This window comes from Pinus tabuliformis, chromosome 6, assembly GCF_031772625.1.
Source record: "Pinus tabuliformis cultivar Carrire ecotype Pingquan chromosome 6, CPIR1, whole genome shotgun sequence".
NCBI lineage: Eukaryota > Viridiplantae > Streptophyta > Pinopsida > Pinales > Pinaceae > Pinus > Pinus tabuliformis.
The window spans coordinates 375,393,344-375,421,086 of NC_142292.1; the positions used below are offsets into that span (position 1 = coordinate 375,393,344).

At 37.6% G+C, this 27,743-nt stretch overlaps 2 protein-coding genes across 2 annotated transcripts; both read right to left on the reverse strand.

Annotated features, from left to right (window-relative positions):
* Positions 1–1,090: 1,090 nt before the first annotated feature.
* Positions 1,091–4,028, reverse strand: LOC149258866 (uncharacterized). Its single transcript, XM_089438366.1, has 10 exons — positions 3,753–4,028; positions 3,271–3,463; positions 3,034–3,167; positions 2,843–2,955; positions 2,576–2,711; positions 1,901–2,071; positions 1,654–1,809; positions 1,482–1,561; positions 1,323–1,372; positions 1,091–1,221 (listed from the first exon to the last, which is right to left on the reverse strand). The coding sequence occupies exons 1-10, from the start codon at positions 4,026–4,028 to the stop codon at positions 1,091–1,093; spliced, it is 1,440 nt and encodes a 479-aa protein (XP_089294492.1).
* Positions 4,029–14,949: 10,921 nt separating this feature from the next.
* On the reverse strand, positions 14,950–23,819 carry LOC149258867 (uncharacterized). Its single transcript, XM_089438476.1, has 12 exons — positions 23,418–23,819; positions 22,935–23,130; positions 22,698–22,831; positions 22,507–22,619; positions 22,209–22,296; positions 21,748–21,833; positions 21,548–21,629; positions 15,759–15,929; positions 15,512–15,667; positions 15,342–15,420; positions 15,182–15,232; positions 14,950–15,080 (listed from the first exon to the last, which is right to left on the reverse strand). The coding sequence occupies exons 1-12, from the start codon at positions 23,817–23,819 to the stop codon at positions 14,950–14,952; spliced, it is 1,689 nt and encodes a 562-aa protein (XP_089294602.1).
* Positions 23,820–27,743: the final 3,924 nt, after the last annotated feature.

Genomic DNA, 27,743 nt, shown 5'->3' on the forward strand with positions numbered 1-27,743 from the left:
AACCTTGTTCAAAACATTTTAGATAATCAACATGGTTTGAATAATAAATAGATCTTTAAATTATAAATATATCTGATAGTATTTTTCGTAAAGACTAATAATAATTAGATGTAAAAAGGAAAAAATATTTAATGTAGATTTTACCATAATTGATTCATAGAATGAACTTAGTTGATCCATAGAATAAGGTTAGATCTATGACCCTTTACTTGTAAGCCTCCAACACCATAATTGAGAATAAGGTTAAATCTATGACCCTTTACTCGAAAGCCTCCAACACCATAATTGATTTTTTATTTTCAATCCTATACATGCTAAGACAATGGAGATATTCAAAAATAAAACTAGAGAGCTTATTACTTTCTTAAAAGAACACCATAATTGAGAATAAGGTTAGATCTATGACCTTAATGGGAGGCCTCCAACACCATAATTCATTTTTTATTTTCAATGCTATACACGCTAAGACAATGGGGATTTTCAAGAATAAAAGTGGAGAGTTTATTGCATTTTTAAAAGAACAAGGATTTGAAGATCCTCCACTATCCACCACTCCTGCACATAAACTCAAAACCAAAGTAAATTTTTTGTATTTTTATATATAGGAATTGGACATCAAATAATGTTCATAATATTTCTCACATAAAAACAACCACCGCTACTCAAGAGGGAGGGATCCCGTCCATGATCTCTAGCTTTTTCTTCCTGACTTTGCATAATTGATAGATTTCACCCGCGAATTAGAACACTGACACAATAGGCCGGCATCGAAAACGTGAATCCAACTGAAACATGCATTTCACTATACACAAAAGAAACAATATATGTTTTCCCTTAACCATTTAACTTAACTACGCTCTATTCATCAACTTTAAACTAGTTTGACTTGCAATCAATTCCTCTATATAATACTGCCACGGTAGGCCGGCATCAAGAACGTGAAGTCAACTGAAACACGAATTTTACTATACACAAAAGAAACAATATCTGTTTGTCGTACCCATTTAACATGACTATAGTCTATTCGTTAAGAACATATTTTATTTCGGAATCTTTGGTGGAACGCTTTGTATGAGTTGCAATGGCGGTATCATTTATGAAGAAACTCATCGTTGTATTTTTCAATCCAGCTTTTCATGATCTTGATTTCCTTTGATCTCTGTTCTTTAAGCCATTCTGGATCATCTGGAGAAGAAGGCAATAGGTCTTGGACATGGGTTCCTACAATTCATAATGTATCCACCACATACAGCTCATTAGAAGTTCGCTCCGGAGTTGTAATATGAATATTCAGTCCTTTCGGAAATCAATTTTCCACTTACCTTCTTCGGTAGGGAGTGCGACGATACTTTCAGATATATTCTCCACCACACTGCAATTCATCCCGTCAAAAGTGCGAACCGTTTAAAAAAATCCATTAAAGAAACTGATAACATGAGCGCTAGAAAATCCAAAGAATAAAAGCGTCCATGAAAAACTACCCTCCACTGCTCAATGGATCGCGCAAACCATTTGAGAAAATGATATTGCTCCCAAATTGTTTCAGCACCTTTCGTATGTCCTGTGGGCACACAAATTATAATAAAATACATACTAAAAGCTTTGGTCAGATGTATAGACATACATACATTGATTTGTTAGTTTAGCACTTACATGGCCGCCATATTCCGTTGTTACCCAGTTGGGCCTGGGAAGCACTCCAAATTCAGTTTTACAAGTATCGGCATGAGTCTTTAGATCAAATAAGTTTAGGGGAAAAATTGTTTTGTTGGGGTTCTGGCCAATCTGAAACACCATTTCTGTGCGCGACTGCAAAACAAACAGAAAGTGTCCTCCCGTTCATATTAATTTGACTTTCCATGCAGAATAAGATTTACCCATCTCAGATGTGCAATCAAACATGCCAAGTCCATGTTGTGAGAGAAGCGTTCCCCGTCAATTTAATCAGAGGAGAGATTGTAATTGGTAAGCATGACAAGTTGAAAAATGCTCCGACGAAGAAATTTGCTCCGGCTGACACCCGACCCAGAACGTCGGTACCTTTCGGGGCGCTGTCGATGGCCAAGCATGTCTACAATAATTCAAGACGACGTTAAAATTTTGGAAGCTCAGTTTTAGGCAATCGGAATTTCTACCATTGAAAACTCATTTTCAAGCAATTGTGCAAAGATTTTCAAGCAATTGTGAAAATAAGTAACATTGCAATCTTCTTCTTGAGAACGCGTATGCACGGTACAACACAGTTCAAATAGAGTTATGTAATCAGGATGTATGTAACAGTAAAAAACAAATTTGAGAATTAAATAGCTAGATAAATAAATATAAACAAATAATTCATTTTCATTTCAAAATTCAAATAGATGTAAATAAAATTGGAAAAATAAATAAATCCCAGAGACAAATTCATTTAATTTCAAATTAAATTGACTAAACATAAATTCATTTTTATCTCAATTTTTTAAAGTTATGGAAAGTTTTTTCGTAACTTTCTTTACCATGCATGCGTCTGCAGTCTAAATAAATGTGTATAAAATCAATCTATGGTAATTTCCCCTCTGAACTGTTGGCTGCTTACCCATTTGACAAAAGTGTAGTTAAACTGTGCTGCATCCGTGAAAAGTTCAATCAGCGCAATTTCCAAAGCCTTTACGTCACTTAGATTGCTGAGAAGGACGACAAAATGGTCAGTGTCGAGCAGAGCCATCGTCCAACTGTGCTACGTTTTGGAAAAAAAAATTTGGTGGGTTCAACGCGGCAGGGATTGGATGGAATTACAAGTTTCAGATGTGAACTATCTATAATTCAACTATTTCAAAATTTATTACAATCCTATCCAGCTTACGTGCAGGTATTAAATATGTTGGATAAATTTTCAAGGCCTCCTGGCTGAGAAGCAAGTTTGTCCATTGCTGTCCACGAATTTTTTATAGTTCTGTAACATCTCTTGCTCGTGTCCTGTACATGTTAAACACACAAACGCGGTGATATATCTAATGATTATAGAGATAAAATCGTTGAGTGAAGGAAGCATACTTTGAAATCCTTTGTAACAACGGTATAGAAGTCATAATCAGGACTGGCGCTGTCAAGCATGAGAATTGGGGCGGCAGATGCAAGTGCGCCTGCTGTAATGTGTGGGTACTTCAAACGAAGCCATGCAGCTAGCACTGCAATCACACGGTCATACATTTAAAATAGTGATAAACTGCTGAATTAATAATTCGACGCAGCATGATTTAGCGCTGTTTAACATGAATTGAAATTATTTACTTCCTGCATATGATCCACCGAACGCGATCACTGGACAATTCTCCGCCGATAAATTCTTCTTAAAATCCGTAATGAGAGTCGCGTAATCGGCCAATGCTTGCTCGGAAGTGAGATAGCCAGCTGTGCTTGCGTTTATTACAGGATTCGATACGTTACCTACTAAATCCGGCATCGACACCCCATAATACCGATGCTAAATAACGAATAGTTTTTTCCACAAAAACAATAATTTAATATTAGAGGACGTATCTGAAACAAATAAAATTTTAGAAATTAAAACAAAACGAAAATTTAAATAAAGGACCTATCTGCAACAAATTAAACTAAGCAGAATTAGATAAATAGAGGAAATTTAAAATTGAAACTCGAATTCCGTTTAGTAGGGTGTTGAGTCCTACTTTTCAACGAAAAGCGAAGATAATTTTACTCAAGTTTGCTTCCATATTTCTACAAAATAAAAAATGAAAAAATAAACTGTGTACCTCAAGGAAGAGGATGAGTGCTTTAAAGTGGGGAGCAGTTTCGACCATCAAGCCGCCGGCCGTTCTGGTAGCAAGACCGATACATGACTCTCCGCCTAGGTACACAAAAATGGGAGAATTATTGAGAGGACCGCCCCAGAAAGTTGTATTGACAAGATATCTCTGTTGAAAGGTGGGAGGCTCTGATGCGAACGTAAAATGATCGAGAAGTTGAGTGTAATTATGTGTTTCGTATCCATTATAGCGGCAGTGTTGGAATTTTCTGATAAATTCCATAACAGACAGACAAAAATATGCTCTGTTTTTGCACTCTGTTTTTGCACAGAAAAACAGAAAATCGCTTGCTGGAAACGGTGTTTCAGCAACACAGTTTGGTGTTGCAGCAACTGAGTTTGGTGTTGCAGCAACGCAGAATAACACTCTGTTTTTAACACAAAAAAAAAACAGAAAAATTCGTTCTCTGGAAATGGTGTTGCAGCAACGCAGTTTTTTTTCAGTTGCTGTAACTTGTGTTGCAGCAACGCTGTTCGTGGTGTTGCAGCAACGTAAATTTTTGACGTCAAGTATTTTTTGAGTTACGGTGTAACAGCAACGATGACGGTGTAACAGCAACAGAAGAAATTAACTTGTATTCATCAAAATAAACTAACTGTTACAGATTTGTCTTCCTCATACTGAGGGAATTTCACAACTTCTATTACAAAACAGACTTACCAAGGAACGCTTCTGTTCCACACAAATAACATCTACCCTTTCTATCAGCAAACAACTAGAAAGCAAATTACATTCAAATTTCTGCACTGCGGTGCATTTCACTGTTCTGAAATTATTCTTCTTCCTCACGCTACTGCGTGCTCTCCTCTGCTCTGTGTGATTCTTCAGCTGCTAACATTAAAACAGAACTGCTGTGTGGTATTTATATGCTAAAACATATCTGATTAAAACAATAAAATATTACAAAATATCTTCTAATGTTTATCTCTGTATTTAATGCAGCAAGGCAGTGATGCTTCTATCAAAAAACAAGTCGGTTGTCTGCAGGGGAATTCAATTGAAACTTTAATGCATATTTATGTGCAAAAATATCGGGCTTGACTTTGATGCACCGATCAGCCTGGAGTATTTACTACAGATCAGATTCTTGTCCAGCTGTTCATTGTTGCAGTTGGAATTAAATTCCAACACTCCCCCTTAATTTCAACTGCTGCATACCCAGACATTTTCTGAAATGATCAAAACCTTTCTTTGCTAATGGTTTTGTCAAGATGTCAGCAAGCTGATCCTCTGTTCTGCAGTGCTGCAAAACAATCTCACCATTGTTAACCAATTCACGTATGAAGTGAAATTTGGTGTCTATGTGCTTTGTTCTTTTATGAAAAACAGAGTTTTTAGACAATGCTATTGCTGAGCTATTGTCACAGTAAATGGTTGTGCCATTTTCTTGTTCATGACACAAATCTCTGAGAACTCTTCTCAGCGATACTGCTTGGCATGCTGCCGCTGTTGCTGCCACATACTCTGCTTCTGTTGTTGACAAAGCCACAACTGGTTGCTTCTTGGAAGCCCATGAGATGGCTCCCGATCCCATATGAAACACATATCCCGATGTGCTTTTCCTATCATCAACACTTCCAGCCCAATCACTGTCAGTGTAACCTGTCAACATAAAACTTTCAGAAGAGGAGTATAAAATACCAAACCCCTTCGTTCCATTCACATACCTTAGAATCCTCTTGGCTGCCTGCCAATGAGTCTCTTTCGGTCTTTCCATAAATCTGGAAATTAAACTCACAGTGTGCATAATGTCCGACCTAGTTGCAGTCAAGTACATAAGGCTGCCAACTATGCTCTTGTACAATTTTGGATCAAAATATTTGCTGTTGTCTTCTTTGGTTAATTTCAGCCCCACTACTGTTGGAGTCACAGCAGCCTTGCTGTTCTGCATGTTAAATCTCTTCAACACAGCTTCTATATATTTATCTTGAGAAATGAAAACACCATTTTCACTTTGGTCTACTTCAATTCCAAGAAAATATCTTAAGAAGCCCAAGTCAGTCATTTCAAATTCACTCTTCATAACTGCTTTAAAATCAGCAATGAGAGAAGCATCATTGCTAGTAAAAATCAGATCATCTACATATAAAACAACAATAATAATCTTACCGTCATTCTGCTTTATGTAGAGTGTGGGTTCACCATCACACTTATCAAACCCATTCTCAATCAGATAAGTATCAATTCTGTTATACCATGCTCTTGGAGCTTGCTTCAGCCCATAAAGAGTCTTCTTCAGTTTACAAACTTTATGCTCTTGGCCTTCAACTTCATAGCCTGGAGGTTGACCAACATAAACCTCTTCTTTTAACACTCCATTCAGGAATGCAGATTTAACATCCATCTGATAAATCTTCCATTTGTGTTGTGCTGCAATAGACAACACTGTTCTCACTGTTTCCATCCTTGCTACTGGTGCAAAGGGTTCATCATAGTCTCTGCCTTGTTGCTGCTTGTAGCCTTTCACAACAAGCCTTGCTTTGTGCCTGTCAATCTTACCTTCAGCATTACTTTTGGTCTTATAGACCCACTTAACTCCAATGGCATCCTTGCCTTCAGGGAGATCCACTAACTCCCATGTTTTACTTTTCTTAATTGCACCAATTTCTTCATTCATTGCTTCAATCCATTTATCTTCATTTACAGCATCTTCAAAATGAATTGGGTCATCAACATGACAATACAAAGCGAATAATGAATTCAGACCGGTATTGTTACTTACCTCTCCTTGTTCATAAATCTCATTCAGATTTCTGAATCTTGGTCTTCTTGGTGTGCTTGGAGTTCCATCCGAACTTGAGGGTATTTCTGATCCCTGTGGTGTTTCAGCATCAGTTGTTTGTGGTGTAACAGCATCTGTTCTTCCTTGACTTCTCAAGGCTGTTCGGATTCCTGCTTGTGGTGTGGTTTGTTGTACTTGCTGTGGTGTAGGAGGAGCCACCAAGGAAGGATTATTTGCTGCTATCCCTTCCTCTTGTTCTTCATGAGACACAATTGTCTTCACGTTCACTGTTTTTTTCTAAGCTTCTATCCCAAGCTTCATCTTCAATGAACTACACATCTCTGTTTATAATTAATTTCTTGGTGGATGGATTATAGAGTTTGTATGCTTTTGACTCATCACAATAGCCAATAAAGACACACTTCTCCCCCTTACTATCAAGCTTTTTCCTTAGCTGATTCGGTACATGTGCATATGCTACACAACCGAATACTCTCATGTGAGTGACAGTTTGTTTTTTACCACTCCATGCCTCTTCTGGTATTCTGTTCATGACAGCTTTAGTTGGGCATCTATTCAAGATGTAAACTGTGCAAGTAACAGCTTCTGCCCAATACTCATATGGCAAATGTTTTGCCTTCAGCATACTTCTGATCATGTCAAGAATGGTCCTATTCTTTCTTTTAGCAACACCGTTTTGCTGAGGTGTATACCTTGCGGTAAACTGCTTTTGTATGCCATTCTCTCTGCAAAAACGCAGAAAGTCTTGGAAGATGTACTCTCCTCCTCTATCTATTCTGAGCACTTTGATATAATGCCCACACTGTTTTTCAACAAGAGTTTTGAAGTGGCGGAATTTCTCAAACACTTCACTCTTCTGTTTCAGCATATACACCCATGTCTTTCTGGTGTAATCATCAATAAAAGTTAAAACATATCTATTTCCAGCAAATGATGGTATTTGCATCGGTCCACACACATCAGAGTGAACAATTTCCAAGGGTGCTTTTTCCCTTATACTCTTTCCTGTTGGAAAGCTTTCTTTGTGTTGCTTGCCCAAGATGCAGCCTTCACAAAGGCTGTCTGGTTTCTCAATCAACGGCAATCCCTTTACCATTCCCTTTCTGTGCGACAGATTCAGGCCTCCGAAATTGAGATGTCCAAATCTCAAATGCCACAACCAATTCACATCTTTCACCTGTTCTTGAAAGACTTCTTGTGTTATAGCCGCAATAGTTCTTCCTTCCTTCAAATCTGCCCTGAGTTTGAGAGGAAACATTCTATTGCTGGTCATCTGCACCTGTGCAATGATCTTCTTACTTGGAGGTATGTCTCTGATTGTACACGTATCATCTTTGAAGAACACGTAACCTTTGTCCATGAGCTGTCCAATGCTCAAAAGATTACATTTCAAACCAGGTACATAGTATACGGCTTGCACAATCATTTGTTCTCCATTTTTTGTTCGGATATTGACACTGCCCTTACCCTTGACAGTTATCTTATCATCAGTCCCTGTTGTTTCCTCAGATTTCACATTTTCATCCAGATTGGCAAACATTGCAATATTTCCAATCATGTGATTACTACAACCTGAGTCTAAAAACCAAAAATCTTCTTGTTTGTCTTGTGCTATGTTACATGTTAACAGCACGTTCTTTGGGTTCTTATCTTCTTCATTTGCAAAATTAACATTCTGCCTATTATTCATGTCATTTTGTTTTTTCTTACATTCATTGGCATAGTGCCAAAATTTCTTACAATAATGACATTGGACTTGGGATTTGTCATACCTTTGTCCATGAGTTTGTTGTTTGCTTGAACCTTCAGCTTGGTTCTGATTGCAGCGCCTTCCGCTTGTGCTAGCAGGATAATTTATGCCTCTGTTTTGGCTTCTTCCACGACCTCTGTTATTTGCTCTGCCTCGACCTCTTCTTTGGCCAAAAGACATCTGAGTCTTGAATGCTTGCTCAAAAGAGGAATCTGTTCCTCTAGTCAGTCTGTGTTCATGAGACAACAGAGAAGCACTCAGCTCATCTACCGTGAACTGTGAGAGATCTTTTGTTTCTTCTATTGCCACCAGAATATATTCAAACCTTGAGGGTAAACATCTCAAGATTTTCTCTACAATCCTTCTATCTTCAAGAATCTCACCATGAGATCTTATTTGGGTTATCAAGCCAATAACCTGAGTGAAGAATGAATCTATTGTATCAGATTCCTTCATGCTGAGATTTTCAAAGTCTCTCCTCAACATCTGCAATTTTGCAGTCTTCACCTTCTCCATGCCTTGGTAGGCAGTTTGGAGAATATCCCATGCCTCCTTGGATTTTGTTGCTGCTGCAATCCGCGGAAAAACACTTTCATGTACTGATTGGAAGAGGAAAAAGAGGGCTTTGGCATCCTTCTTTCTGTCACCCTTCAACTGGTCTCTTTCTGCTACTGTCAAAGCAGCCAGTGCTGTTGCATCTGCAGGTTCAGCATAACCTGTTTCAACCAGCTCCCATATTCCTTGAGAAGCAAACAATGCTTTCATTGTTATGGACCAATAACTGTAATTTTTCCCATTAAACTGTGGCAGTTGGGGATTTGTCAAACCTGTTCCAGCATCTGCCATCTTAACCTGTATTGGTAAAGAAGAGATACTGACTGTAAAATGAAAACAAGCAAAAACTTTCTCTGCTGGAAAAAATTCTGCTCAACAAACTTCTTACAGCTCCTACAGTGAAAAACAATCTCTGTTTTTGACTCACTGAGTGCCTAGACTAGCTCTGATACCATGTTGGAATTTTCTGATAAATTCCATAACAGACAGACAAAAAATTGCTCTGTTTTTGCACAGAAAAACAGAAAATCGCTTGCTGGAAACGGTGTTTCAGCAACTGAGTTTGGTGTTGCAGCAACGCAGAATAACACTCTGTTTTTAACACAAAAAAAAAAAATAGAAAAATTCGTTCTCTGGAAATGGTGTTGCAGCAACGCAGTTTTTTTTCAGTTGCTGTAACTTGTGTTGCAGCAACGCTGTTCGTGGTGTTGCAGCAACGTAAATTTTTGATGTCAAGTATTTTTTGAGTTACGGTGTAACAGCGACGGTGACGGTGTAACAGCAACAGAAGAAATTAACTTGTATTCATCAAAATAAACTAACTGTTACAGATTTGTCTTCCTCATACTGAGGGAATTTCACAACTTCTATTACAAAACAGATTTACCAAGGAACGCTTCTGTTCCACACAAATAACATCTACCCTTTCTATCAACAAACAACCAGAAAGCAAATTACATTCAAATTTCTGCACTGCTGTGCATTTCACTGTTCTGAAATTATTCTTCTTCCTCACGCTACTGCGTGCTCTCCTCTGCTTTGTGTGGTATTTATATGCTAAAACATATCTGATTAAAACAATAAAATATTACAAAATATCTTCTAATGTTTATCTCTGTATTTAATGCAGCAAGGCGGTGATGCCTCTATCAAAAAACAAGTCGGCTGTCTGCAGGGGAATTCAATTGAAACTTTAATGCATATTTATGTGCAAAAATATCGCGCTTGACTTTGATGCACCGATCAGCCTGGAGTATTTACTACAGATCAGATTCTTGTCCAGCTGTACATTGTTGCAGTTGGAATTAAATTCCAACAAGCAGAGGTCCGTTCCCTCATTCTGTAAACGATGAGTAGTACGCACAAATCTCATAGATAAAAGATCCACGCTAAAACAATCAATAACTCCACATGCTACTACCAGCGAAAATAAAGATAGAAGCGCAGTTCGAAATTTATAAATCCCAAATCCCATTTTTTTGGGTTACTCTGGAGATATAAAAGTAAAAGTGTGAGAGAGTATACACAGCACAGCCCTATATATATTCCCGAACAGTAAAACTATTTCTAGACTATGAAAATTTGATGAACTTCTTACGTATATATAGATACATCATTCTAATAAAGGAAGTGCAATATATATATATATATATTTTTAAATAATAAGAAATTGTAAACGAGATGCATGAATAACGATGGAAAGGGTTTTATGTTTGACAATGAGATATTGTAAAGGAGCGCATGTGATATGTATGCTATGACGCTCTAATTACATAAATAAATTCAATAAATTATATTATAGGTGAAGTTTTATTTTAAGAAAAAAATGATTTTTTAATAAAGTAAAATGTTAGAATATTTATGTTTAATGGTTGAGAATCGAACTGAAAAATTTTAGTAATTAAGATTTTTTAAGAATAAAGAAAGAGATTGTTTAGACTAGGGATTTCTAATTACTCATGGCATTTCTCATCCTTCCACCTTCCCATTTTATTATTTATTATCCTGTTTTCCGTACTGACTTCTCTCTTCTCTTCCCTTTGCTGCCTTAGAAACCGCACCCTCATTAAAAGTGTTTTTACTTTATTTATATTAACAGTGCTATGGTTAACAACTGTCCTATTATTAACAACCGTATTATTCTGTTGATGAGGCAGATTGACCAAATTGAACCTACTCGTTCGTTGTGACTATATTCTACACCGTTATTGAGAGTTGCAGTGAACTAAAGTGTATTATATAAGTAGTAATTGTATTAAATGTGGTAAAGGAAATGTGGTAGGTAGTTTCCTAGGAAACAATAATATTAATAGTAAATGTGTCATTTGTAACATCTATAGCAAAAATAGGAAGCAGTTAATACTCAAAACCAATTAAAAAATTTGAAACATTATGGAAGCAAAGAAAAGATTAAGAATTTTGTTTCTCTTTTTATATTTAGTAGAAAACTTTAACAATAGGCTAACAATATTATATATATTGCATTTAGCAGTGATCTTTAGACATTGATATTATTCACTGGTCATGTTATATATCATTATTTAATTTGTCTTTTATCCAAGAACTTTACCGGGTGGCCAACATGCCCATTTGGAAACGTAAGAATCTACTAGAATCCTATTTCCAATCAAAATTCAAAATTATGATTTATTCACCAAGCATCTTTTGTAGAGTACTAAAAGAACTAGTTTTGCCTCGTTCTTTAATGTTGGCATTGGTAAATATAATAATTGATAAAAACTGAATCTATTAATGAAATGACTTTCCAGGTGAGATACCTGGAGAGTGTATAAACACTCATACACAATACACTATACTTCAATAAGGAGAACAACCTAGTACATATAGGCTTTCTCACAATCAAGGTGGTTTCAACCATTCACTAGATAGAAACACTCATACACAATACACTATACTTCAATCAGGAGAACAACCTAGTACATATAGGCTTTCTCACAATCAAGGTGGTTTCAACCATTCACTAGATAGTAGGATCTGAGACCTAAGATAGAGTCTCAATCCTATCATCTTCTCAACAATAATCTAAGTTTAGCTTTCTCCATTAATTCCAACACTCCCGCTTAATGGAGAAAGGAGTCTCAATCCTATCATCATCACAACAATAATCTAAGTTTAGCTTTCTCCATTAATTCCAACACTCCTGCTTAATGGAGAAAGGGTACTGAACAATAACATACGCCTGCTGGTCTGAGTCTCAGCTAGGCTTACAATTAAAACATGAAACAACTTGGTAACAGAGGTTTTCATTTTTGTCTTCTTGCAGCAGAGCCCATACTTGTTCATCTTGAGTCGAGGCTTCATCTTTGCTTTCCTCGCCATGAGGTAGTGATGTACCTTCACCTCATATCTTCCCCAGTGATGGAAAGCTTTAATTTTTATTCTCGCCCTTCTCAAGATTGTGACAGGCTGGATAGGAGAATTTTCCCTCTCACTATTTCTGGTGTCAACCATCTGAAAGTCAGCTATGATGTCTTCATCATTCGTTGATGTAACGTCACACACAGAAATATTAATGAGATCATCATAATTTAAATTTAAATTCTCTCCAGCTTTGTCTTCTTCTGCCACGTCTTTGCAATCAGCTTCATGTGGCTCGTCCAATTGATCTTCAACACTTTGTTCCTCTTCACACCCTTCCTGAAGATCAACTCGTGAATCTTGCACAACAGACTGTGCCTCTTGATTCTCGTGGTCATCAACAGAACCACATTTTTCTGAAATTTCTTTTGACTTGAACATACTACCCATGCTAATTCCAAATGCCAACATGAGAAAATCATCATCATCGCAATAAAAAATATCTAAAAATATAGACATGTTTTTAAAGTCTAGCTTATCTAGTTTGGATATTTGTTTTCCACTCCACACGGTCCTCGAGCTCCAACAACCCCGTTACCACGCACGCGGGAAACTTCTCCCTTTTACAGCTCTCTGTAAAACCTTGTAGACAATGGCTTTTGTGCCAAGCAGATCTTAGTGCCCTCGACTCTGGCGACGAGCAACTAAACGACCTCGACCTCTCACAAGCTGGAAACATCAGTATCTAATTTTGATGCACATATTTCATGTTTCCCCATGCTGCATTCTATGCAACTTGTCAAGCGGATCTCCGATTAGTTCTCCTTTAGCTCTAGGTTTAAAGAAGTTCCAGATTTACAAGTGTTCGACACCTCCTGCCGATATGATGACCTTGCTGGCCCACACAACTCTTGACAGGTAGCTGATTCAGATTTGGGCACAATGTTCTAGGAATCCAAGCTTTAAAAGCGTCTCAAGGGGAGCGAACAAGTTTTCCACAATGTTCCAGGCATACAACAATTGTTTCTAGTGATAAGCTCCTCACCACAAGCATGAACAACCTTCGTTTCTGGTCTCCACCGCTGCCTTTAAACAAATCACCAACGATCATACCTCAGACAGTCGGATGCCAAAAAATGCATATCACCACTGGGAGAACGATGTTTCATAAAACAACGCTCCACCTCCAGTAGTATCATGCCTTCGTCGACCCAATTTCATAGCATGAATAGGCACCAACTACACGGAAGCATAGATAAGGAACAACTATATGGGCGAGATGCTGAAGTGCCATGGCGGGATGCTCCAGTCATCTGCCAGGGGTTGGTGCCTCTCTGGCCCGATGAACAGCTCTGCGAAAATATATATAAACAGGGTCCTGCTAAAATAGCCACCAGGGGACCAGGGCCGAGTCTGTAAATCGCTTGGACAGTTGTACCCGATACACGCTGATCATTACAGCTTATGATCCTTCGATCTGCAGGATCCATGCACCAACAGCTCCTGATCTATCCACGTACCAGCAGATTAGCGATCCTTACCACACCAGCGATCAGCCACGATTATTGATCCTCTCAGTTTGCGCTCATTGCACCAACGCTCTCGGCCTTGTCTAACAAAGATCCATGCTTTCTCTCAGCCCCCTCTATCACCAGGCCTCGTCTGCACCACGCTCATTCAACTTCCTCCATTTCCGCCACCTTCAGCAAGTCTCCAGACTTACGCAGTATCACAAGCACGCTCTGATAGTTTCAAAATCGATGGGATGTGCCGCTCAGTTACAGGCTACTTGTAGTGAGTCCGAACCTCAATCCATTCCCATCTGATGATTGCGGCCACAGTTGTGACGCTGATCACAGAGGTAGAATGGGTTGCTAAAAAGAAAAAAGAACAGGCTCTGCTCCTTCCACGTAGAGTTAGGTAAAGAATCCATGCAGCAGTGTCTTTCTGCGGCAGTTTCGGCCTCCTGTTTTAAGTTTCCATGGTCGGCGTGATTTACCACCACAGACTCGTGAAGTACTTTGCGAGTGTACACAAGTTAGCTGCGACGAACCTTAAAATGAAAATGTGCGCCGAAGAGTTATACTGTATTGGTGCGATTTGCCCTCCAAACCACGCAACAACTTCACGTAAGTGACACTTTTCAAATCAGCATACAGATCCCTCTGTCTTGTAGCTCTGATATCATGATAAAAATTAAATATATTAATAAAATGACTCTCCATGGGAGATATTTGGAGAGTGTATAAACACTCATATAGAATACACTATACTTCAATCAAGAGAACAACCTAGTACATATAGGCTTGGACAACAAATAATGTTCATAATATTTCTCTCATACAAACAACCGCCACTACTCAAGAGAGAGGGATCCCGTCCATGATCTCTAGCTTTTTCTTCCTGACTTTGCATAATTGATAGATTTCACCCACGAATTAGAACACTGACACCATAGGCCGGCATCAAGAACGCGAATCCAACTGAAACACCCATTTCACTATACACAAAAGAAACAATATATATTTTCCCTAACCGTTTAACTTAACTACACTCTATTCATCCACTTTAAACTAGTTTGACTTACAATAAATTCCTCTATATAATACTGCCACGGTAGGCCGGCATCAAGAACGTGAAGTCAACTGAAACGCGCATTTTACATTACAAAAAAGAAACAATATCCGTTTGTCGTACCAATTACATTACTATAGTCTATTCGTTAAGAACATATTTTATTTCGGAATCTTTGGTGGGTATGAGTTGCAATGGCGGTATCATTTATGAAGAAACTCTTCGTTGTATTTTTCAATCCAGCTTTTCATGATCTTGATTTCCTTTGACCTCTGTTCTTTAAGCCATTCTGGATCATCTGGAGAAGAAGGCAATAGGTCTTGGCCATGGGTTCCTACAATTCATAATGTATCCACCAGATACAGCTCATTAGAAGTCCTCTCCAGAGTTGTAATATGAATATTCAGTCTTTTCGGAAATCAATTTTCCACTTACCTTCTTCGGTAGGGAGTGCGACGATACTTTCAGATATATTCTCCACCACACAGCAATTCATCCCGTCAAAAGTGCAAACCGTTGAAAAAAATCCATTAAAGAAACTGATAACATGAGCACTAGAAAATCCAAAGAATAAAAGTGTTCATGAAAAACTACCCTCCACTGCTCGATGGATCGCGCAAACCATTTGAGAAAATGATATTGCTCCCAAAGTGTTTCAGCACCTTTCGTATGTCCTGTGTGCACACAAATTATAATAAAACGCATACTAAAAGCTTTGGTGAGGATGTATAGACATACATATTGATTTGTTAGTTTAGCACTTACATGGCCGCCATATTCCGTTGTTACCCAGTTGGGCCTGGGAAGCACTCCAAATTCATTTTTACAATTATCGACATAGGTATTTAGATCAAATAACTTCAGGGGAAACATTGTTTTATTGGGGTTCTGGCCAATCTGAAACACCATTTCTGTGCACGACTGCAAAACAAACAGAAAATGTTCTCCCGTTCATATTAATTTGACTTTCCATGCAGATTAAGATTTACCCATCTCAGATGTGCAATCAAACCTGCCAAGTCCATGCTCTCAAAGAAGAGTTCCCCATCCATTTAATCAGAGGAGAGATTGTAATTGGTACGCATGACAAGTTGAAAACTGCTCCGACGAAGAAATTTGCTCCGGCTGACACCCGACCCAGAACGTCGGTACCTTTCGGGGCGCTGTCAATGGCCAAGCATGTCTACAATAATTCAAGACGACGTTAAAATTTTGGAAGCTCAGTTTTAGGCAATCGGAATTTCTACCATTGAAAACTCATTTTCAAGCAATTGTGCAAGGATTTTCAAGTAATTGTGCAAATAAGCAACATTGCAATCTTCTTCACTGGACAATTGCCTTTTTCAGAGAACGCTATTGGGTATTTTTAAACGGGAAAATACCAAAACCATACAAACAAACATCACAGAGCCAATGCTCTGTTTCCTTTGTTCCAGGACCTTTGCACAGGGAAGCCTTTTAACAACAAATATGCTCATAACAGCTCATTACACAGCCATAAAATACTTCTATTTATTTAAAACAAGAACTGATACAAATTCATCCTCTGTGTAGAGAGGGATTCACTGGAGAAACTCTGTCTCCTCATTTCTAGTCTTCCACCGCTGTGGGCATTACAACAACTTCTGTTTTACAATGGGGTAAAAAAAATTACATCCCCTGCTCCTGATATCTCGCACTGCTGTGCGTTTAATATTTACCACAAAATTACATACGCCTCTGTTCAGTTTTTACCGCACTGCTGTGCGTTCATTACAACAAAAATTCACCACCACCACCGTGCGCAGGCACAACATTGCTCTTTGTTCTCTGAGCAATTACTCCCGTGCCGCACACCACACTTTTGCCTATTTTCTTTTTACCGCATTGTTGTGCGTTCAATATATGGCACAAAACAAAAACATGCACATTCTCTGTGTGCAGTCACCATACCCAAAAGACTTATTACATTTTCAACGACCACACACGCGGGCTTACATAACATATAAAAAAATATACCAAAAAAACGTGGCCCATACTAATATTAAAGGCCCACACCTAAACTACGTACATGCATATAAAAAACATATAAAACGTATGTGCCCATAACCATTTAAAACGGGCCTCCACCAAACAATACGAACAACATTAAAAACCATAAGTTCATCCATCCGGCGGTCAACGCAAAAAGACTAACACTCCACGCAAAATCTGATTTGACGCGGGCGGGGTCGGCTGACGTCACTTCAGTGCCACGTGTCGCCACCTCATTCGTCGCACCCGGTCATTAACCTCCGCGTAGCTTCGCGCCGATCCGAGCCACCAAACTCGATCCAATGTCATTCGCTCGCCAAGGTCGCGCAAACAAAACGACCTTTAGCGTCCGGGGAAAGCGGTTTCGGCGCTCGTACATGGGACGCGTGGCGGAGTGTGAATGTGTTCGGAGCCTCCGCTACGGATACCGCCTTCTGCGAAAGGTGGTGCGGGGAGACCGGGCTGTTTCGTTCTGGCGGTTTTGGGTGCAGCGGTTTGGGCGTTGGTACGACTGCTGAGTCGGCTGCCCACGTCCGCCTGCTGCCTGCAGTTGGAATTAACATTCCAACACTCCCCTTTAATTTCAACTGCTGGGCATTAGGACATACCCAAACAGTTCCTCTCGTAGAGGGATTCACCAACACTGCTGTTACAAAGATATCTTCCTCACATAGAGGGATTCACCAACTGCTTTTGATGCAGTTCACAAACAAACAAAGTTGTCTTCCTCTTAATAGAGGGATTAACCTGAAACTGTGCTTAAGAGCACCTTCCTCATGACAGAGGGATTTACCATTACAATGTGCTGAAGAGCACCTTCCTCATGACAGAGGGATTCACCATGTGACTGTGCTTAAGAGAACCTTCCTCATGACAGAGGGATTCACCATTACAATGTGCTGAAGAGCACCTTCCTCATGACAGAGGGATTCACCATGTGACTGTGCTTAAGAGCACCTTCCTCATGACAGAGGGATTCACCTGTTATAAAAAAAACATCTTCCTCTCAACAGAGGGATTCACCGAATGACTGCTTCAAATGCAGTTCCAAAACAAACAATCATTGCACTGCTGTGTGTGCAAACTCATTACAATGTTCTTTTATGCTGCTGCATATTCTCTGCTGCACTATTGTGCCATCTTTTTTACTGTGTCTACCCCACACTGCTGTGTCTACACTTGCAGTGCTTGTGCACTTTTCAAAGACAAAATACTCTGTCTTTTCTGGAACAATTACACTGTCCCAGCTTACAAATTTACACCGCTGTGTGTAAATATTTCTTACATTCACTGTTGTTGCATATATTGCATTTCAATTCAATGAACAACACATTCATTACGGTTACATATACTGCTGTAAAGAAAAAATTTCTTTTACATGCGCTGTTGTCCATTACCTTTCATTTCTTCAACAAAACTTCATGCTGCTGCATTTTCTTATTTGCATTGCTGTGTGCTTCTCCTTCTTGCCATCATGCTGCTGTCCATAACTTCTTGCTGCTGCATTTTTCATATTCACTGCTGTCCATACTCATAACCATAGACTCTATCATCCCTGGGTTTTTATTTGCTGCTGCGTTGCCTCTGCAATTTGCACTGTGGCTGCCTTTTGTTTCATCATACTGCTGTGTGCCCATACACTAACTCCTGTTAACACGGGCTGCCCCTGTTCCTTTTTACACCCTTGCTTCACACAATCTTCATCTTCATTTTTTTTATTTTCATAATGCACTGTTGTGCAATTCCTTTCGATTTTCTGCTGCCACACACATTCTAATTCACCCATGTGCATTAAAAATCTGCTGTCCATGTTTTTCTTTATGCATTTCTTTGCATGTGCTCCATAAAAAAATTCAAACTGTTGTTTTATGTTTTGTCTTCCCATTGCTGTGAGGGTTTCCTTGCCATGCATACTTTTCTTCTTGCGCTGCTGCTCTTCACATTTGAGTGCTGCCTCCTTTTCTTCTCTGCTGTTATGGCAGATTTAACTTCATATTTTTCCTTTATAAAAAGGTCTTCATCAAAAGGTGATTGTTAATACAGTTCAGCAAACAAAAATTACAAGCTCCCCTTTAATGTGTGCTTGTCTTCTTTTGGCAAGTTTTCTCAAAACAAACTTAGATCAGCTGCGTTGCTTAAGGGGCTTTCACACTGTATTACCTTCCTTATCCATACTTGTGTAACTTTCTTCTTTTGCATGGGTCTAGCTTGTGTAAGAGCCCATGTTAAGTTACAATCTCGTGCCATATGCCCAATGTTATGACACTTAAAACATTCTACATTTTTCATGAATGACATTTCATGATTTCTTCTTGTGAAATTATTTCTTGGAGATTGTCAGGGACCACAACATCTATCTCCATGAAATGCTCTACAGTCTTTTGCCATATGACCAAAGTTTGAGCAAGCATAACAATAACCATAAAATGAACTTTGGTACCTGGAAGATGGAGGTTTTCTTGATGCACTTCTGAAGCCTTGCTGCCTTGAGATCCTTTGCTGATAACCATTGCATCTTGCCTCTTTGCCATCAGCTACATTTCTTCTTGGAGCTGGCTTTCTGCTTGGAGCAGGATTTCTTCTATTGCAGCCTTCATTTTTCTCCTTGCCTTTGCTAGAACTAGGAGCATCACCATCTCTTTCTTCCCTCTTCACATCTCCTTTGCTTAAAGCATCCTCATCCTTGTTTGAGGGTTCACCTACATACCCAAGTCTTGATTTATCAGATGGAGATCTGTGATAGCTGAGCATGTCATCCAAAGCTTGAGAGCTCTTCATGATCTTGTTCATCCCTTCAACCTTCTTCCTGAGGAGGACAATCTCTTCTTCTAACTTTTCACATTCATTATTTTTCTTTGCTAGTTGTCCCTCAATTTCTTCCTTGCTACGAGTAGCTTCAGCTGCTACTATTTTGAAGGAGATAATATCTGTCTTCATTTTGGAGATTTCTTCATCTTTTGCTTGACTGCTCTTGATTTTCTTTTCAGCTCCTTGTGCCTGCTTCTTGGCTTCTTGTAGTTCGGACTTAAGGGAGGAGACCTCTACCTTATACTGTCCAATCTCTTCCACAAGCGTATTCACTCTCTTGTGTCTTTGTTCAAGTTCACTTGTCAAGACATCTGCCTGCTTCTTTGCACCATTCAGCTGATTTGTCATGGATATGACTTCTTCATGATGTTTCTTCTTGCATTGGTCAAGCTCCTTCTTAAGCTTGGCAAGCTTTTCATCCCTTTCTTTTACCTGAAGCTTGATGAGGTCAAGCTTTTCATTCTCAGCTTCTATGATGGGTTCTTCTTGACTCATTGTCATGGTCAGTGCTCCCTTTGCATGAAGGTCATGCAGTCTGTCCCATATCTCCTTTGCTGATGTATATTTTCCAAGATTCTTCTTCACTGAATCAGGGAGACCATCCAAGATAGTCTTTGCTGCTTGTGCATCATACTCCATGGATTCTTTATCCATCTTGCTGTCATCAATCACTGACTCCCAGACTTCAAACCCTTCAAACTGTAAGAAAGCCCTCATCTTTATTTCCCATACATCAAAGTTTCCATCAAACTTTGGAACTTCAAATAGAATGTATTCTAATGGATTGCCTTCTATTTTAGTAGAGGAGGGAGACACATTTTTAGCAGGCTTGGAGGCTTTCTTCTTTGACCTTGCCATTCTTAACTAGGCTTCAAATACTTGACTGTGTTTTCTTTTAAATCACTCACTGTTCTTTTAACAGTAACAGAAAGGAAAGCTTTGAAAAATACCTTAACTCTTTTGGCTGAGTCTTCACACTGCTGGAGAAGTTTGACTGCTGCAGCCACACCTTCCTTCAGCTTCTTTGAGTCTTCAAAGGGCCTGAACTAGCTCCGATACCACTATTGGGTATTTTTAAACGGGAAAATACCAAAACCATACAAACAAACATCACAGAGCCAATGCTCTGTTTCCTTTGTTCCAGGACCTTTGCACAGGGAAGCCTTTTAACAACAAATATGCTCATAACAACTCATTACACAGCGATAAAATACTTCTATTGATTTAAAACAAGAACTGATACAAATTCATCCTCTGTGTAGAGAGGGATTCACTGGAGAAACTCTGTCTCCTCATTTTTGGTCTTCCACCGCTGTGGGCATTACAACAACTTCTGTTTTACAATGGGGTAAAAAAAATTACATCCCCCTGCTCCTAATATCTCGCACTGCTGTGCGTTTAACATTTACCACAAAATTACATACGCCTCTGTTAAGTTTTTACCGCACTGTTGTGCGTTCATTACAACAAAAATTCACCACCGCCACCGTGCGCAGGCACAACATTGCTCTTTGTTCTCTGAACAATTACTCCCGTGCAGCACACCACACTTTTGCCTATTTTATTTTTACCGCACCGCTGTGCATTCAATATATGGCACAAAACAAAAACATGCACATTCTCTGTGCGCAGTCACCATACCCAAAAGACTTATTACATTTTCAACGACCACACACGCGGGCTTACATAACATATAAAAAAATATACAAAAAAAACGTGGCCCATACTAATATTAAAGGCCCACACCTAAACTACGTACATGCATATAAAAAACATATAAAACGTATGTGCCCATAACCATTTAAAACGGGCCTCCACCAAACAATACGAACAACATTAAAAACCATAAGTTCATCCATCCGGCGGTCAACGCAAAAAGACTAACACTCCACGCAAAATCTGATTTGACGCGGGCGGGGTCGGCTGACGTCACTTCAGTGCCACGTGTCGCCACCTCATTCGTCGCGCCCGGTCATTAACCTCCGCGCAGCTTCGCGCCGATCCGAGCCACCAAACTCGATCCAACGTCATTCGCTCGCCAAGGTCGCGCAAACAAAACGACCTTTAGCGTCCGGGGAAAGCGGTTTCGGCGCTCGTACATGGGACGCGTGGCGGAGTGTGAATGTGTTCGGAGCCTCCGCTACGGATACCGCCTTCTGCGAAAGGTGGTGCGGGGAGACCGGGCTGTTTCGTTCTGGCGGTTTTGGGTGCAGCGATTTGGGCGTTGGTACGGCTGCTGAGTCGGCTGCCCATGTCCGCCTGCTGCCTGCAATTGGAATTAACATTCCAACAAACGCTTATGCACGGTACAACGCAGTTCAAATAGATGTATGTAATCATGATGTAACAGTAATAAACAAATTCGAGACTTAAAAAGCTAGATACATAAAGTTAAATAAATAATTCATTTTCATCTCCTAATTCAAATAGATATAAATAAAATTGAAAAAGTAAATAAATCCCAGAGACAAACTCATTTAATTTCAAATTAGATTGATTAAACATAAATTCATTTTTATCTCAATTTTTTAAAGTTATGGAAAGTTTTTTCGTAATTTTCTTTACCATTCGTCTGCAGTCTAAATAAATGTGTATAAAATCAATCTATGGTAATTTCCCCTCTGAGCTGTTCGCTGCTTACCCATTTGACAAAAGTGTAGTTAAACTGTGCTGCATCCGTGAAAAGTTCAATCAGCGCAATTTCCAAGGCCTTTACGTCACTTAGATTGCTGAGAAGGACGACAAAATGGTCAGTGTCGAGCAGCGCCATCGTCTAATTACTGTGCTACGTTTTGGAAATAAATTTTTTTGTGGGTTCCACGAGGCAGGGATTGGATGGAATTACAAGTTTCAGATGTGAACTATCTATAATTCAACTATTTCAAAATTTATTACAATCCTATTTTCTAATTTTTATTTCTTATCGAGTTCCAGCTTACGTGCAGGTATTAAATATGTTGGATAAATTTTGAAGGCCTCCTGGCTGAGAAGCAAGTTTGTCCATTGCTGTCCACCAATTTTTTATAGTTCTGTAACATCTCTTGCTCGTATCCTGTACATGTTAAACACACAAACGTGGTGATATATCTAATGATTTTAGAGATAAAATCGTTGAGTGAAGGAAGCATACTTTAAAATCCTTTGTAACAACGGTATAGAAGTCATAATCAGGAGCGGCGCTGTCAAGCATGAGAAGTGGGGCGGAAGATGCAAGTGCGCCTGCTGTAATGTGTGGGTACTTCAAACGAAGCCATGCAGCTAGCACTGCAATCAGACGGTCATATATTTAAAATAGTGATAAACTGCTGAATTACTAATTCGATGCAACATGATTTAGGGTTGTTTAACATGAATTGAAATTATTTACTTCCTGCATATGATCCACCACCGAACGCGATCACTGGAGAATTCTCCGCCGATAAATTCTTCTTGAAATCCGTAATGAGAGTCGCGTAATTGGCCAATGCTTGCTCGGAAGTGAGATAGCCAGCTGTGCTTGCGTTTATTACAGGATTCGATACGTTACCTACTAAATCTGGCATCGACACCCCATAATATCGATGCTAAATAATGAATATTTTTTCCACAAAACAATAATTTAATATTAGAGGACGTATCTGAAACAAATTAAATTTTAGAAATTAAAACAAAACGAAAATTTAAATAAAAGACCTATCTGCAACAAATTAAACTAAGCAGAATTAGATAAATAGAGGAAATTTAAAATTGAAACTCGAATTCCGTTTAGTAGGGTGTTGAGTCCTACTTTTCATCGAAAAGCGAAGATAATTTTACTCAAGTTTGCTTCCATATTTCTACAAAATAAAAAATGAAAAAATAAACTGTGTACCTCAAGGAAGAGGATGAGTGCTTTAAAGGGGGGAGCATTTTCGACCATCAACCCACCGGCCGCTCTGGTAGCAAGACCGATACATGTCTCTCCGCCCAGGTACACAGAAATGGGAGAATTATTGAGAGGACCGCCCCAGAAAGTTGCATTGACAAGATATCTCTGTTGAAAGGTGGGAAGCTGTGATGCGAACGTAAAATGATCGAGAAGTTGAGTGTAATTATGTGTTTCGTATCCATTATAGTGGCAGGGGTCCGTTCCCTGATTCTGTAAACGATGAGTAGTACGCACGAATTTCATAGATAAAGGATCCACGCTAAAACAATCAATAACTCCACATGCTACTACCAGCAAAAATAAAGGTAGAAGCGCAGTTTGAAATTTATAAATCCCGAATCCCATTTTTTTGGGTTACTCTGGAGATATAAAAGTGTGAGAGAGTATACACAGCACAGCCCTGTATATATTCCCGAACACTAAAACTATTTCTAGAATATGAAAATTTGATGAACTTCTTACGTATATATAGATACACCATTCTAATAAAGGAAGTGCAATATTTTTTTTTTTTTTAATAATAAGAAATTGTAAACGAGATGCATGAATAACGATGGAAAGGGTTTTATGTTTGACAATGAGATATTGTAAAGGAGCGCATGTGATATGTATGCTATGACGCTCTAATTACATAAATAAATTCAATAAATTATATTATAGGTGAAGTTTTATTTTAAGAAAAAAATGATTTTTTAATGAAGTAAAAAGTTAGAATATTTGTTGAAATTTGATGTTTAATGGTTGAGATGACAAATTTTAGTAATTAAGATTTTTTAGAACAATAGATTTATTTATATATTAAATTTGAAATACAAAATTTATAATTTTATTAAGAAATAATTATATAATTGAATTTCAAAAAAATTTATTTAAAAAACAAAATATTTAATATAATTTAACTTATATGATATTATGACATTTAAAATAAATTATGAGATCAAAATATGAGGTTTCAAGATGTAATTTGAAGAAAGAGATTGTTTAGACTTGGGATTTCTAATTACTCGTGGCATTTCTCATCCTTCCACCTTCCCATTTTATTATTCCGTACTGACTTTTCTCCTCTTCCCTTTGCTGCCTTAGGAACCGCACTCTCATTAAAAGTGTTTTTACTTTATTTATATTAACAGCGCTATGGTTAACAACTGTCCTATTGTTAACAACCATATTATTCTGGTGATGAGGCGAAGTTCCATAGATGTAACAAAAGTGAACCTACTCCAACTGTATTATTCTGTTGATGAGGCGGAGGTCCATAGATGTAACAAAATTGAACCTACTGGTCGGTTGTGACTATATTCTACACCGTTAGCGAGAGCAGTTTCACATGAATAATACAGTGAACTAAACTGCAGCGAAATCCTGCAAAGGAAATGCTTCCTGCAAAGGAAATGCTTGCGAAGGAAAGAGTAGTATTAATCATAGTTACCAAGTTCAAATTTAAATTTGAATTCGAATTCGATTTGGTAGAGAAAAGAATTAATTACTTAAAATTCAATATCATGAAAATTTGGCAATATATCTCTTATTTTAATATTTTACATCAATTAAATGTACGATTATAACATTGAAAACATCAAAAATTCTTTTAAAATTGTTTCAATTATAAATATTGCAAATAAAATTATATATTGGACCAGTTAGTTTAGTTTTATATTTAAAATAACAAGTAAAATAATAAGTTTTATGAATTTTTGTATTGATTCATTCACCCACTTGCACCATAAATTATGATACTTAATATAGAGTGAATTTCCAAGAAATGATATATTACAATGAACCACATAAATTCCACATTATTAAATATTTTATGTTCATAATGAAATGGTATGTTAAGTGTGTGCAAACAGTCTTTAAAAATATACAATTATAGTATCAATTACTAATTATTTATTTTTCAAAACAAACTCACCCCTAATTTATAAAGTATAATAACATCAAATCCAAGAAGGACACTTCTGCTAATTTTATGTATGACAATAATAACTTGGAGGAAGTGTATTCTTACAAGTACCTAGGAATTGATATTCATCACAAGCTCAACTGGAACCATAGCATTGAGAAAATGATTAATGGGGGGTGGAAATCTTATTTTCGTCTTAAAAATAATTGTAAAACAGCAAACCTCGTAATGTGGGATAAAAAGAAGTTACTCTTTGAAACTTTAGTCACTCCTGTTATCTTATATGGCTCCAGAGAATCATGGAGAAAGATTGAGCAAATCCAGAAGCGTTTTATAACTTATAACCTGAAAATTAAAAGTAATACGCCCTATCCTATTCTCCTTATAGAAGCACGTCTTTCCCCTATTGAGAGCCTAGCTATGATTAAGTTTCTGCTATACAAGCACAAACTCAATAACATAGACGATCATGGACTTCCTAAGCTAGCTTTAAATTCCAGCCAAAACCACCTAGGGCTCAATCCGGGGTAGCATAAAAACACAAGGGCCTAGTTAAACTATTGGGATATCAACGAGAATGATGCATTGCAAAACATAAATAACATTAAAGATATTGTTACTTGTAAGTTCAAAGAAAAAATGTGGTGTGAGAAAGATTTAGCCGCTAAAAGAAAATTAAGTTATTATAAGAAGGTCATCAACTTCACCCTAGAAGATCAAAAGTATCTCTCTATTTTAACCAGCTCAAAGAAGAAAATTAATATAGCAAAGATTAGAATGAATTCTCATGAGCTCCATAGTGAAACAGGTCGTTGGGCAGTTCCTAAAACGCCATGGATGGAAAGGATCTGCCATATATGTGAGAATAGGAACATCGAGGATGAAAACCACTTCCTCTTAAAGTGACCCGCGTACAACCACATTAGATCTCAGTTTCACAATCTTTGTTACAATACTGACCTTCCTAGCCTTTTACAATGTCAAAATTATAGTGAGCTCGGGAGGCTTCTCTCCAAGTCTTTTGAGCATAGGAATAAAATCTTAAATCAAAATAAATAATGTGTTTCTTTAGGTCTGATAGACCAATGTTTGGTCTCAGTGGACATTAACCATCATCGTCATCATCATCATGTTTGGTCTCAGTGGACATTAACCATCATCGTCATCATATCATCATCATAATATAAAATGTTAATATGTATAATTTAATACTTAATACTTACTCAAAATAATACAAAACGTTAATATGTATAGTTTAATACTTACTCAAAATCATAATCAAGAAAATCCACTTAAAAAAATCTATTTACTAATATAATTCATGCCATACTTCTATTTTTAAAATATATTTATTTAAATTTAATAAATCTACAAATTATATATATTATATATATTTTTTATTTTATTCTATAAACACATAATTATCTGCTCTATTTTTTTTATATATTTCATTAAAAACTCGCTGAATTTCATTTAGTAACCATAATTTTATGGCATTTCTTAAATCGGAGAGGGGTTTTGAACCTTAAATTGGAAGCTAGAATATCGATTAGAAATCTACAATAACATTGATTTCACAAAAGTTATGAAAGTGTGGGCTAAGTACCAGTGTAACAGTATCATGTCTTCTTTCCTCATAAACAATGTCAGCGCTAATTCCTGGACTTCCCATTCCCGTCAAGGGCGCGGATTCTTACTCTGTGAACCTAATATTCGTTGTCGTATTAGTTCGCAAATCGAATCGAACCAACGCATTTTTCAATTTTTTCCGAATTTGGTAACTATGGCATTAACAGTGAAGGTGTTACAACATTTACCATAAAAATTATTAACAGGTGAATGTGTTATAACATTTAGAATAAAAATTATGAATGATGTTAATACTCAAAACTAATTCAAAAATTTAAAGTATTGTAAAAGCATTAAAAAAAAAATTATTTAGTATAATTTTTTTAATAAAACCAATTAAAAAATTTAAAACATTGTAAAGGTATAGAAAATATTAAAAATTTTGTTTATTTTTATACGTTTAGTATAAACACTTCAGCAAAACTAATTCAAAAGTTTGGAACATTGTGAAAAAATAAAAAGATTAAGAATTTTGTTTCTCTTCCTATATTTAACACAAAGACCTTAACAATGTTTAACACAAAAACCTTAACAACACTCTGGCCATATTATATATATTATATTTATCCATCATCTTTGGACATTGATGTTATTTACTGGTCTTATCATATATCATTATTTAATTTATCTTTTATTTAAAGACATTTCGTCTCTGATTTCTGGATAAAAAAATTATATTTCCAAATACATATTTAACTATAGAGAAACCCAAGAACTTTCCCTTATAGCCAACATGC